Here is a 14595-nt window from a genome sequence, read left to right as displayed (position 1 = left end):
ATCTGATATTAAATTCTAAATTGAAAAATCTTATTGATTAAGGATCAAAAATTTAATTGGAAATTATTATATTAAATTAGTATCATAAATTTAGTAAAATATTGTACATGATATTAGTTATAATTAAAAAATTAATTAGATATTTTAAAAGTTTGTTTTAATTAAAATGAAATATATATTTAATTTTCAAATAAACACGAAATTGACTAAAAATTTAATTTTTGCTGAAGTGAAAAATGAAATATACATTTATTTTAAACAAATACGAAATTGATTAAATATTTAAAAGCTTTATTTTAATGAAAAATAAAATATATTTTATATTGTAAAAAGGATATGAAAGGGTTTTTATTCAGACACAATTTGATAGAAAATATAGGAATATTTATTTGATTTGTTTGTTATAGAATATTCAAATAACTGAAATATTTATACAAAAAATAATTTAAACAATTTTCTAAGGGTGATCCAAATTTAAAAAAATCACACATGAATTAAGTCATGACTTCTATTTTAATAGTATAGATTGATCGATATCGGTTTATAGTATACGTAGATATATAGTTGACATGATTAAACTGTAATTCAGGTTGCGGTAGCGCTATTGTGAGGATATTATCCTGTCGTAGAAGGTTTATACATTGAGGACTGAGGGAGAGTAAAAAGTGTCACAGCTTTAAAAAGAAAATAGTTCGACAGAAGAAATAATTAATTGTTCAAAGAAAATAGAGAAGATTTGTATAAAGAAGAGAAGATCATATTTTGTCTTCATTCATTAATTATTTGTCTCTGTTTTAAGGATAATAAGGAACAGGTGAACGTAAAAAGTTTTATAAATGCATAACCAAGACTCGGGTGCAAAAACAAACCACTCTAAAGAAGAAAGCCAATAGCACACTGTCAGAAGGAAACAAAACGACAAAGCGAAAAAAAGACTGTTATTAGAAAAGCATGCTGGCTGGGAAGTCTGTACCAACCATTGATTGAGTGACATGAGTGCAGGATGATCAACCATTACGCCTAATGCGTTTTGGTTTCTTCTCCTCGTCAGTTGCTGAGCTGGGATGACTGTTTGCATAGGAAAACCCTCGACCACTGCTCTTAGTCACCACTGAGCTATCCACTTCACTGGCTGTGTGGTTGTTTTGGCTCGAAGAAATAGGCATGGGAGGCATCTCAAGTGGGCGATCCTTAGGTGGTAAGACTTCAGGGGAGACTATTTTTGTGACAGTCAAGGATAGTATGTTCGATGTTCATAAGGATAGTATGCAGCTTGGTCCCATAGGTAGACGTTCATAACGGGACCACTGAAGTTTAAAATATAGCGTATGTTAAAATCAGAAAGTAATTGTCGATGGATCATATTACTAAGAGAAAATATATTGATTAGTTGAAATACAACCACTTACTCTTTAATCTGCAGGTGGACCATAATTTTCTGTGAAGTTGAGCCATCCTTGGTGCGTAAAACGGGACGTTGATGGAGAGCCTGGCCGTCCAACCAACTTAAGGTAACCAACAACATCTACAACACACACACATAATTACTCAAAATATCCACTCTTTGGTTTAATTAGCAAACTCTGAACTTATCAACGTAAAAGTGAGAAATATTGACTAAAAAAACTATAGTGGTGGTCTGCAAGAATCAAATTTTGAATTGACCTTTGCTGGTTTTTAAAGACTCTTTTAATTTTTCTTTTACTTGCTAAAAGCAGCAGATAGTTTTAATTAGTCAGAAAATTTTAAAAGTTTAAACTTGAGAAGAACTCATCTAAATCTTACCATAAAGATCCCCTCTAAGATAGCAGTTGGCTTCAAAATCTGGAAAGGAATGGATCCTGAAGCACTGAGACGGAATGCCTTCAATGTTTTCTTCAAGCTTTGACAGGATAGAGGTATGTGTGATACAAATAACCAGCTTCTGGTCAGCCACACCGTACATCACCTTGCTGTTGGATGCAAAGAAGTTTGTCAAAGTGTAGATGCTTCCACGTTTGAGCTGTAACACGGTTTTGAGCAATGAACCACTGGGGGACAGTGCCCTAGAGATCAGATAAAAAAAGATTAATTCAGCTGAATATGTAAAAGTATGGTGTGATAATTCATATTGTTGTCTCTAACAAATATATATGCAGAAGACACAGTGATGAACATTGTATAGATAGATATTGAGCACATTAATTAAAAGAGGTCTGTTCTGTTAGTGATGAAATAAATAGTCAGAGGAAGTCGAAAGAAAGAAGGATGAGACAGTGACACATACTTGTTCATTAATCATCAGCATCTCAATCCCGATAAGGATGCCTCCTTTGGCATGTTTGCGAGCTTCCCAGAAATGGATTAGCCGAAACTGCAACTTTGAATCACCTGGTCCTGCTGAAACTTGCGTAAAGAAAAGTGGAGAAGGAGCTTGAGCGATGGTGACTGAAGTTTGGTTTACCATGGTGCTAGGAATGGATTTAAGGATCTGAGCATAGATTGTTGTGTTGGGGTATATATATGGAGTTTGAAGAGGGAACATAGAGAGTTGGGATGTCTTTCGTCTGAGTGAGTAATTAGGGTATTTTGAAGAGGCATCAATATCTTCAAGAGTATGCAAGGATGTGGAGAGTTAAACGATGTGTTGAATTGTGTTGTATTGAAGTGCATTGAAGTTCCACCATTGTCGCCGGAAGCGTATGACCTGAGGAGTTGGGGAGACGACAGAGATGACTTTAGGTGATTAGGTTAACATAGCGATAGAAGGAACGTTGGACCACTTAAGGCGAAAACATAACAAATGGGCTCGGTATTTTTATGAAATTGGATGGTTCGAGGCCCGTAAAACAAAAACCTGACATGTCTAAATGATTGGTTCTAAATATTTTGTCTTATGTGGCATGCCTAAGAAGCTCTTAAAATAGTCCCTTTTATATAGTGGGATAGAATAATTAAATGTCCACATTTACAATTTTAAAATATCAAAGTAAAATGTCAGAGTTGTTTGTCCACCACTCACCCCCAACACACGATTATTTTTTTCGAAATATTAAAAGATCAATAAAATATTCAGTAAAGTTATTATACATTGTTTTTAAAAGTTGGAGTGGTGCCAGACTAACTTGTTTTGTAATGAATATTATTATCGTAGAGTTTCCCCAAAGGGAACGCATCTCTTATTTCCAAATGAGGACACAATTTTTCTCTAATTTAATTTGTCTTCGTTATTATTAAACGATGCAGGCAAGTAAATGTACATTATACACCGATACTTATTTATCTTTAATACAGATCTCGGACCTTTTTAGGTTTCTTTTCAATGTTTTGGTGTCACAATACCTTGCTAATTGTTTAGCTACAAATCATACAATCATCTTCTTCTCACCACTAGCTATACGCCTATACCTCTATATAAACATCACAATGATAGTTTTTTTTTGGTAAAATCACAATGGCAGTATATTCATGTAAAAGTATAATTATGTAACTACTCTTATAGTCTTATGTGATCAGTTAAAATGAAATTACGTTATAACTTTATTAATAAATTCAGTGAATAAATTATTAATCTAATTTAAAGATACTAGAATGTTAAAAATCAAAATCATCCTTCATAATTTACAGTATACTCTGTACTTATTATTACAGTAATTCAATAAAATTCAAAATTTTATCACACATTTTTTATTAATTTATTTTTCTCTGCTATCCAAAAATTAACCTATTGGATATAAAAAAAATATATATATATATATATATATATATGGCCAATACTTTTTCATTCTATTTCTTATGAAGTCTTGTGTAACACTGATTTTCTATATATCAGAAACGGATGTAATGTAATTGACAATAATTCTAGGTTTGTTACAGATCTCTATAAATAATTTAATGAAATGTTATGAAACACAAAATGGTGTTTCACTTATCAAGTTATAATTTTCTATAATTAGGGACGTCAACTAATCCAACCTATTATGCTTTCACTTTATTAAAAGGATAATCAAACATGCGTATTTAATACCAAATAAAAATAGACGATTAATATAAAACCAAATACTGTTAAGAAAAAAAAGCTCATTAATCTTAAAATGTTGGTACACAAAATTATAAATATATTTACTATATACATAGCAAAAAGGTATTTAGAATGCAAATGATTTTATATCTTTTAAAATATATATATATAGAAGCTGGATACGGTCATGAAACAACTATCTTTAAAGTTGGTTGTATTGGTTGTATTTGCGACGGCAAAATAATTGTATGTTTCATAATTTAAATTAAAAGTATTAGGAATAATTAAACGAGAGGGAGAGGCAACATAGAAACGACACGAAGTTAGGAGTAAATAGGGAGCACTGGCACACAATACAATTTGACCCACCGGAGCGACAACAAAAGTGTGCGAGCGTGCCTGTAGGGCTGCTACTCATAATGCGCTCCACACGCTTTTGTACATTAGTGTCTTTGCACAAATCATTTGATTCCTTCTAATTCTATGTATATAATTAAGTTGGAACCCATACTTTACGTTCCAAATATATGATTCTGCGTTTAGTCAAAAACTATATATATATATATATATATATATATATATGTATGATTCTGCGGAGTGCCAAGAAAATAACAAAGTTCTGATAGGTTGTTGTCAACGGAGTTTAAATTAATTTCATTTGAAGTTCTTCGTTATGATTGAAAAGGAAAAAAAATGCTTCTTATAGTATATGTTTACTCTGGAAAACAGTATATAAACATATAATTCGAAGAAATGAGAATCCGAATTTATATACACGCTCATTATTTAAATATATTTTTAATCATTTTGTATTTAATTTTATAATAAGTTTTGCTTAATTTGAATGGAAAATTAAAAATTTACATTTTTTACACTTTTCTTAACCAAATTATATGTTGAAATGCGATATAATATTCAATGGAATGAAAGTTAAATGTTCAATAGAAGTTCATCTACTGTCTTGACCAACAAACGAGAATCACTGGATTACTATTACTGTTTAAATTTGAATTATGATGAAATGAACAAATATAATATGTTTTCTTCATGTAGATTATGGATGTTTCCTTGACTCGACGATATAATACTTCTCACTCTGAATAAATTCTTACGTTAATATGTATTCGATGTAGCTAGTAAAGAATTAGTCCTTTTGGATACAAAAAAAATACAAATTTAGACCTTTAACAAAAAAAAACAATAATAATAAATTAGAACCTCGCAACTTAAAAGCATTCTTTTTCAAAAAAAAAAACATTCTTAATGAGCTCATTTTTGAATTATTATAAATTTCCGAGATTACTTTTAGCCTGATCTGACAACAATTTTTTTTATTCATTACAATTACTTAACATATTTAACTAGTGTACTAGATTTTGACCCGCGCAACCGCGCGGGTGTTTGTTTTTAATTTTTTATACATAAACTATTATTTTTAAACATTAGTGGTATATTTTTTTAACATTAATCATGTACTTAAATGTTTATATAACTATTTCATATATAATAATTTTATAATTTACATGTTATAATTAATCAATTGGTTAAAACCGTATGTATTTTTACTTCTTATTATATATTTATCTTATTGTATTTGTATTTAGTTATTAAGCAAATTAATATATTCATGAGAAAACATATTTCAAAATTATTTTGTACTTAGTTTATGCTAAATTATGACCCGTGTTTCAAAGCTGTATTTCTTTTTACTAATATTTTTTATGCTTATTAATTTTAGATAATATATTATGGTATATACAAAAGTCTAAGATATGTTAATTTTTAGACATGTATTATAAGGTTTGTTAATTTTAAGCCGTTCTATCATCATATTATATTTTCGAAATAAATAATTTATATTTATGAAAATAAAATTTATAAATTTATCAATTGAATATACTTTTATCATATTTATTTAAGTATAATAATTGTATTATAACATGATCATGACTATAAAGTGGATAAATAGGATATAATTTATTTATTTTTCATTTTATAAACGATAACTTAAAATACATTAAATTATTGTTAAAATATTTTTACACAGATTTATTAGAATTTTTAAATATAATATATAAATATATATTATATTTAAAATGAAAGTGAAAATATATTATGATTAAAGTAGTTACAAAGATCTTATATTATAAGCTTTAAAGAAATACATGTTAATTTTTATACATGTATTATATATTTTGCTTAACCCATCTTACCAACGTATTAGATTTTATTTTTGAACATAAATATTTTATACTTATGAAAATAAAATTTATAAATTTAATACAATTTTATTATACTTAGTTCAATATAATAATTTTCTTTTAATATGATTGATTATGATTATATAATATATAAAATATAAATATTACATAATTTTTATTTATTTTATAAATGATTACTGAATTTATTAATGTATAATAATATTTCAAACTAATTTCGAAATTAGTGAAAATATTTAAATATAATTTCAAAAATGAAGATCTTGTAAAAATCTTTTAAAACAGATTTGTTAGATTTTTAAAATAAATATATTTATATTTAAAATAAAAAGACATCAAAATATATTATGATTAAAGTATTTTAAAGATTCTATGTATTATTAGTCTTAATAAAATACATTTAATAAAATTTCTAAGTGATGGTCCAAATTAAAAAAAATCACACATGAAAGAAGTCATGACTTCTCTTTTAATATATAAGATACAACTTTACCGATCGAATTGTTATGAATTGTTGTCATTTATCTATCTCTAATCACATGGTCTCGTTATTAGTTAAAACTTAAATTACAAATAAGATCGGTTATTAAATGATTGTCTCTAAAGAGTTTTAGAGTTAGAACTTCCATAAACACATAAATCTATAATATAATAGGAGAGTTGAGTCTTTCCTGAAGTGACACCTCAGCGTTTTAGTGGGTCCCACTTTTAAAAAGTTTGAAAAAATGTTAAACATGTGGTTCGAACCCGGGTTATTGAACTATAAACACCAACATTTATACCACTAAACTAAAGAATACTTTGTACAATGATGGCCGCAACTAATATATATTTATGAAAGTTTGAAACCTTTGCTTCTTCGGTTTTCTATGTGGGCTATGCCTACAAATGTATTATGAGTTTCATTTTTAAATAAGGTTCATCACATTAATCTTCTATTTATCACATTTATTTAGTATAATTGTTTTTAATCGATTTCATGATTCTTTGTTAAATAATATTATTTGTCGATTTCGTGATTCATGGGTTTTTTCCGGCCTGACATGCTAATCATTACATGCCATCTTTAAAAGTTGGTTCCATTGTTAAAGTCGATCGTTTTGAGGTTGCTAGGTGCTCAAGCATGTACAAGATAATTGATCATCCATTCCTCATTCGTTTCATCTCACCAACTATTATTGATGAAGTCATCACGGGTGCTCCTGAGATCAATCTCCAATCATTATTAGACTGTTGACAATTTCTAAGTGATTGCGAACACAAACCTATAACTCCCATATATATTATCATATTGCATCTGGGTTTATAATATGTTTCGTTATCATAACTGATATTTAAACTCGCAGATGTGGTTGGGAAAATCCGTTATGTCCAAGGCTCTGACCTTAGCAAAGAAACAACTTGAGTCGTTATCCGTCTCCTCATTGATCCGTAAGAAACAATCAACAAACAATTATCTTTATATTATTATTAATATTGTGCTAACATCAATAATCAAAAATATTTCCTACCCAAATTATGTGGTCGTCTACTTATCTCTCTTACTTATCAAACTAATTTTACACAAACATTTTTTTTACAGCTTAAAGAAACCACAACAACCCAAACAATCAAAACACCAAAAACTAGAATTCCAAAAAAGACGAATCATTAATAATCACCTCTCTTTTTTGTCTAATCTTAGAAATAAACTTCAAAATAAATATATCAAACCAATCACCTCAACTAATACTCAACGACACATAAATCGAGTCAGCTAAACAAATACAAACTTCACGGCCAGCTATTTAACAATTTACAAACTTACTTTCGCAACGAAGAAGACGAAGACGACAACCAAGATCAGTGAAATTACCTGAACAAAAAAGCAGAGTAAGTTATGAACTCTGATAAATACATCTAATAATAATTTTTGTTTGCATATTACCCATCAAATAAAAGATAAACAAACACAACCACAACAGGAGATACAAGAGATAATCCCGACAGACACAAAGGCGACAACAACATCTCCACCTGCTCACTCCTCTTGTCTTATAAAAATAGCTTACATGCCCAATGTCAACATGTCAATGCTATTGTTTTTTATGAGAAATACATAAATTCGTTTAAAACTCATTAAAACCTAAATACTCATAACTATCAATCATTTTATAGTTATTTCTACAAGTCTTCATGTATTTGTTTTAAAAGTCCGGTAAGAGCAAAAAGTTTAAAAATAAAATAAAAACATATAACAAATATAATAAAGATAATAAAAATTATTACTTAATACACACAACTTACACAACTAAACTGGAGAAAAAATATTCAGAAACAAAAGGTACTTTCAACAACTTTAATATAATTTATGTACTCTCAACAGTACAATAAACAAATTAAAAAGACAAACAATTAATAAGTCTCATTGACACAGCAAACAACAACACGAACTATATAAATCACATTATTAACATAGTTTAGTACTTCATAAGTGGAGAACAATGCATACACAGTTCATCATCAGAACTCTAATCCTATAACAATAAAAAAACCTTGAAAAATAACTCAAAACGCAAAATTCACAACTACAATAACCCTAGCAAATATTGAGATGAAACAAGAAATTTGTCCACAACCCCGCGCTTGCGCGGGGGCAATGCCTCTAGTATTTTGTAAAGGAAACATTAAAAGAAAAGCTACCTAACCTAACATGTAGATAAGAAACACCCTATTCATGGCAGCACAATCGAAAGAAAAAAATAGTTAAGAAGTAAACCAAATAATTGAGTTGATAAAAGGACGGTTATAGAAGAAAAATATAAAGAAAATCCAACAAAATAAGAAGAAAAAAAATCATCAGCCTTCTCCAAAGAGGGCGGCTCAAGGTCAAGGTCAAAAGCTCATGTGTTGCGAAGAGACCAATTTAGATAACCATATAGTTATGCCAAAATAAGAAAAAAGATAAACCATATAGTTTTGTTTCTTTAATTTATCTCCACCCCTTAATCAATCATTTTATTGCCAATCCTCGTATTATCATGCACTTAACATTGTCCTAACCCCACATGGCTATGGGCTACCTATGTAATAAAGTATTTTCTTGATGGCGGAGAGATGTTAAATCTACAATTTGGTACGACACTGTTTCTTAGGGGGTAGTACGTTGTACATCGACCTACGACTGGTTATAAAACGCTAAGATCGATTATATTCTTTATGTGCAGTAAAAATGTTTGTGAGTTTCTCAATGTATCACTAAACATCAGATTCTAATTTCTAATTTCGTATGGTTGCAAAAATTTCCAGTGGTGATAAACTAATATACTCTCCTCTGTTTTTGTTTGATAGATTTTTTTTGTTTTAATTATTTATACGTTTTCAATTTTTGTACTGCCGTTATTAATATTTTCTAAGTTTATCTTTATCGTTTCTGTTTAATTTTTATAAAAATATTTTTTTTCTGTCGAAATAAGTATTGTTCTATAATTTAATGTAATTTTCTCATTAAGTTATTTTATCCCTAATTAGATTATTTTAAAATAAATATTAATTATAAAATTCTAATAGATAATCACATTTTTAATTTATGTAAAAAATATTTAATGAAATTTAAAATTTAAGTATATTATAATAAAATAAGGTTAAAAGACTCATTGTTTTGTTAAACTAAGTATTGCTAATATGTTTTTAAATCGTTGAAAATCTCAAAACAACTATTATTTTGAAACATGAAATATCTTATTTATTAAGGTTTGACTGATATAAGAATAACTTAAAAAGTGAACGTGTAGTAAAAAAAAGTAAGTATACCATCTACACAACTTTTTTTAAAAAAACTCCATCTACATAAATCTATACTATTAATAGAGAAACATTCTAAGAAAATCTACTTATACAAAATTGTTGCACCATTTTACTATAGTACTAATATTTTGGTCTTACCTTAAATTTAAATTAACAATATATTACCATACATTTTTCTAGCAATATTTACCTTATTCAGTAAAAACAATATATTCAAAGAAAACTCACTATACATTATACCCCTAACATTTAATAAATCCCGGTATCAGAAACCATTGTTTCATTGGCTTTTAGCCCATGACCGGCCTTGTTGATGTGGATCATATATATATATATATATATATATATATATATATATATATATATATATATATATATATTTCCAATTACAAGCCTTATAAAAATGCTTATGTCTATACAAATTTGTGCTCATAAGTTCTTTTGGGGAAAGCGTTGGTATTGGAAAATTTCTTGAAATTTCTGTATGTAAAGGTTTGTAATTACTTTTATATATTTGTTTATTAGACATGACCATATTTTGTCTGATTTGTTGCTTGTAGTGTTTTTTGGGGGGTTCTAGTGGGCTATTTTGTGCAGCTGCTTCAAAATGTTTGATCTCACCTCTTTTTACTTGCCCTTATTCACCTGAGGGATGTAATTCGTTTTTCTTTCACCCTGCAGTCTCTCCTCCACTCTTGTTTGGGAAAGTAGAAACCAGTTTCTTCTAAAACTAATTCTTCAAGACTGCAAAATTGAGTATCATTTGACAAATCTATAAATATATCAAAGGTTTGAACAGAAGAGTGGAAAGTGTTGCGTATTGTCATGCGAGACTCGACTCAAAACGACAAAACTAGTGTTCTAATGAAACAAAAAAGACATAACAAATACAGAGAAATGAATTCAAAGACAAAAGTCACTCTAAATCCAATCCAGAAATCATGTTCCAGAATCTAAGTTGATGTTTTGCTATTGGTCAGATCTTGGATAGTTATAAGAACAGCCTCTTACCAACGCAATCGAAAAGAGCTTCAAGATCCTGCATGTTTAGTCTTTGCGTTAGCGTTTTGTTTTGGTCCTGCCAATGATTTTAAAAGCATGTCAGTGACTTACAAACAATGTCTTGTTTTGTTGTTTCAGGCGAAGCTGGGGTTAATGATCTCTGGTTTCTCAGATTCTGAACCATCTTCATCGTCATCATCATCATCATCATCATCTTCCTTCAGGCTCTCCTGTGATTTCTCTGCAGCTAATTCACGTGCAACCGCGAGCTCCTTCTCAAGCTCCTCTTGCTTTTCCTGCAGTCCTGACATGCTCAAAGCATCTGCAATCTTCTGCTTGATCTGCTGCTCAAGAGTCTCTATCTTCTGACTCACTTTAGTATCACCTGGCGTCTGACTCGCCTTTGCGTTCTCCACTTTCAGCAACTCCACCATGCTCTTGATCTCTGGCGTCCTCACCACCTCCTCAATCTTCTCACTGATCTCTTGGTTCAGCTTTTCAACTTTTTCTTGAATGTTTTCGCTCGGAACAAAGATCTGCTCAGCCACATTCGGTTTCACAGCCTCCAGCTCTAGGCCCATTGACTTCAACACACCAGCCATCTCAGCTTCCACCTCCCCTTTCGTCTTCAAAACTTTTTCCTTCAGCTCATCACTCAGCTCTTCAAAAGATGATGCTCCTGAGCTCGCAACCTCGGCTTTGATCGCCTCAACCTTCTCTCTAACTTCAGGACGGTCCACAGCTTCTTGAAACCGCTTATTGATCTCATTTTTCACTGAAGCAGCTTCTGAAGCTGCCTTGGCTCTTGAAAAGTCACTCAACATGTCAAGCTTAGATTTGAGGCTCTCGTAGTTAGGTGCTTCACTCAAACGTGTATTGAACTCTTCTTTAAGCTTCTCAATCTTCTCTATCAGAATAGGATGCATAAGATGCTCCTCTGCACTCGCCTTTGAAAATTCTCCACGCATTGCTGTTAGTCTCTCCTGCAAACCCATTGCTCTTGCAGCTTCAGTGTACTCATCATCGATCTCTGACTTAAGTTTCTTAATCATCTCGTTAAGAACTTCACTAGAAGGCTGGTCCTCTGAAGAAGAGGTCTCCTTGGCTTTCAGTATCTGCTCCTTTAGCTTCTCAACTTCCCCCTCTAGCTTCCGGCTAGTGGAGACCACAGCATCTCTCCTCTTCATGTTGACTTTAATCTCTGGCTCTACTGGAGCATTCTCAATGAACACTCCAATCTTTCTGTACTTAGCCATCCTGTGCTTCAGCAGCTCGTCTCCACTCATTTTTCCAAACTCCTGAAAAAAACAAAAACAAAAGTTAAAACGTTTTCTGATCCACATTCAATTAGCTATGCTTACATTCATGTTTTCATTGATAGCAATCTTTATCTGCTGCGACGTCCATGAAGGATCAGCATGAGCACCACCAAGAGGTTCCTGTACAACATGTAAGAGAAAGTAACTCATCAAACCAAAGCAACAAAAGAGGCTAAAACAAATAGACTAGAGGTAGAGATAGTTACAGGTATGATTCCATCGGCTACATTAAGCTTAACCAACTCCCTGGAGGTAATTCTAAGCTTTTCAGCAGCCTGCATACAAGAGTTTTCAATCAATTGTAACAACATCAGATATTTACACAATTCACTTAACAGAACAGTGTACAGACCTCAGGAGCAGCCTTGGAACTATTCCACAAGATCGCTGCACATGCCTCTGGACTGTGAAAGCATAACAAGTACAACACACAGAATAAACCAACCTGTAAGAATATTCTTACCTACATTGGAGGAAAGTTCTTACCTGGCAACATAGAAAACAGCGTTTTCAAGCATCAGCATTTTATTAGCACAGCCAATAGCCAATGCACCTCCAGAACCACCTTCTCCAATGACAATAGAAAGAATCGGCACTTTCAAGCCGAACATTGTCCTCAGATTGTTGGCAATCGCTTCACCCTATTATACACATAACAGACAAAAAAAAAATGCAGTGATGAAGACAAACCAGTACACTTCAAACATAAAAGACAGTTCATGTACCTGTCCAAGTTCCTCAGATTTAAGATCTGCATAGGCTCCAGGAGTGTCAATGAATGTCACAATCGGGAAACCGTGATGGTCTGCGTAATACATCATCCGTAACGCCTTCCTATAACTGTTGTTGGCATTACAGAAGATTTATGAGAGTGTTGTTAACTACTATTTAACAACAAAACATGAACTTCTTAAAAGACAAACATAACATACCCATGAGGAGTAGGCATCCCAAAGTTACGCATTATATTCTCTTTGGTGTTTCTACCTTTCTGGTGACCAATGAACATATAACGTTTCCCATCTATGGTTCCAATACCAGTCACAATGGCTGGATCATCATACCCCGCCCTGTCTCCATGAAGCTCCATAAACTGTAAAACAAAAAAAAAAGTTTATCTCCAATGTATGACAAAAAAAAAAGTAATGAGAGAGCAGACCTTGTCAGTGATGTTATGTATATGGTCAAGGAAAGTAGGACGGTTGGGGTGTCGTGCAATGTTCACACGTTGTATCGGAGTGAGATGCGTGTAAAGATCCTTCAGCGCCTGTCTATACTTGGTTTCCAAAGTGATGATCTGATCAGTGAAGTCCAAACCAGTTTCAGCCGCCATCTTCCTCACCTGCATCCACCACCAAAAGGACCAATGTTAAAGAGAAATTGGCTTCTGACAATGAGTTAGTAGTATTAGTGATTCCTTACATCGACAATCTTCTTCTCGAGTTCAACGAGTGGTTTCTCGAAATCAAGAGTGACGGGCTTTTGAGTGTCCCCCAAGGGTTTGAAAGTGGAGAGGTAAGACAAGACTCCTCCTTTGACGTTCGGGTCAGGGTTGGAAGGCCAGGGGTGATCGAACTTCTTGCCTTTCTTGAGACGAGCTGTCACGTACAGGTTGCTTCTTTTGGTGGATGCAACCATTGCTCTCCCAAGGGTTCTCAATGAGACCCCAGTGACACCATTGGTCGAACTACGCAGGTGGTCTGAAGCAGAAGCAGAAGCTCCACACAATGCTATGGATGAATGAGACATTGAAACCATTCTTTAACTCCAAAAACAGATCTCAGTTCTGTAACTGAACAAATCCGACAAGGACAGAAACCAAAAAAGACAAATTGAATGAGTGGGTAAAGCTGCTGACTTTCAAAAGCATGATTCATGATTAAATCCAAAGATGGTGAGATTCGTTTCACTGCTCATTGTCTCTAATAGTAAACAAACAAACCAAATCTTAATACCAAAAAAGAGAACTCACCTCAAAGAAAGAAGATAATGCCAGAGAGAGAGAGATCCAAAGATGAAGAGGGTGGAATCAGAAGGAGGAAGGTAGTGAGAGCATCGAAGAGATCGTAGTCGATTAGAGAAATAAGAAAACAAGTGTGTGTACGGGAGCGTGAGAGAGCGCGTGGGTATTGTGTGGAAGTGTTTCGATAATTCTTAGGCAGAAGTTGCTTAGTTCAGATTCCAGTTGCCAATTGCCAGAGTTTTTCCGGTTGGTCGTTAAACCATAAAAAAGAGTGACTTTTCGCACGTGTGTGGCCTCCTCGTCCGT

At 32.0% G+C, this 14595-nt stretch overlaps 1 protein-coding gene and 1 long non-coding RNA gene across 2 annotated transcripts; both read right to left on the bottom strand.

Annotated features, from left to right (window-relative positions):
* Positions 1 to 821: 821 nt before the first annotated feature.
* Positions 822 to 2908, bottom strand: LOC125606838. The gene is made up of 3 exons (XR_007338059.1): positions 1786 to 2908; positions 1410 to 1525; positions 822 to 1307 (listed from the first exon to the last, which is right to left on the bottom strand). It is a non-coding gene; the product is annotated as an uncharacterized LOC125606838 (long non-coding RNA).
* Positions 2909 to 10762: 7854 nt separating this feature from the next.
* On the bottom strand, positions 10763 to 14527 carry LOC106438168 (acetyl-coenzyme A carboxylase carboxyl transferase subunit alpha, chloroplastic). Its single transcript, XM_048775710.1, has 11 exons — positions 14299 to 14527; positions 13749 to 14118; positions 13486 to 13668; positions 13259 to 13419; positions 13052 to 13166; positions 12813 to 12967; positions 12679 to 12730; positions 12533 to 12601; positions 12369 to 12446; positions 11119 to 12305; positions 10763 to 11044 (listed from the first exon to the last, which is right to left on the bottom strand). Exons 2-10 carry the CDS (start codon positions 14082 to 14084, stop codon positions 11142 to 11144), a joined length of 2313 nt encoding a protein of 770 aa, XP_048631667.1. The 5' UTR covers positions 14085 to 14118; positions 14299 to 14527; the 3' UTR covers positions 10763 to 11044; positions 11119 to 11141.
* Positions 14528 to 14595: the final 68 nt, after the last annotated feature.

The sequence above is a fragment of the Brassica napus genome, chromosome A3 (genome assembly GCF_020379485.1).
Source record: "Brassica napus cultivar Da-Ae chromosome A3, Da-Ae, whole genome shotgun sequence".
Classification (NCBI taxonomy): domain Eukaryota; kingdom Viridiplantae; phylum Streptophyta; class Magnoliopsida; order Brassicales; family Brassicaceae; genus Brassica; species Brassica napus.
This window is presented reverse-complemented; position numbering and strand designations above follow the sequence as displayed.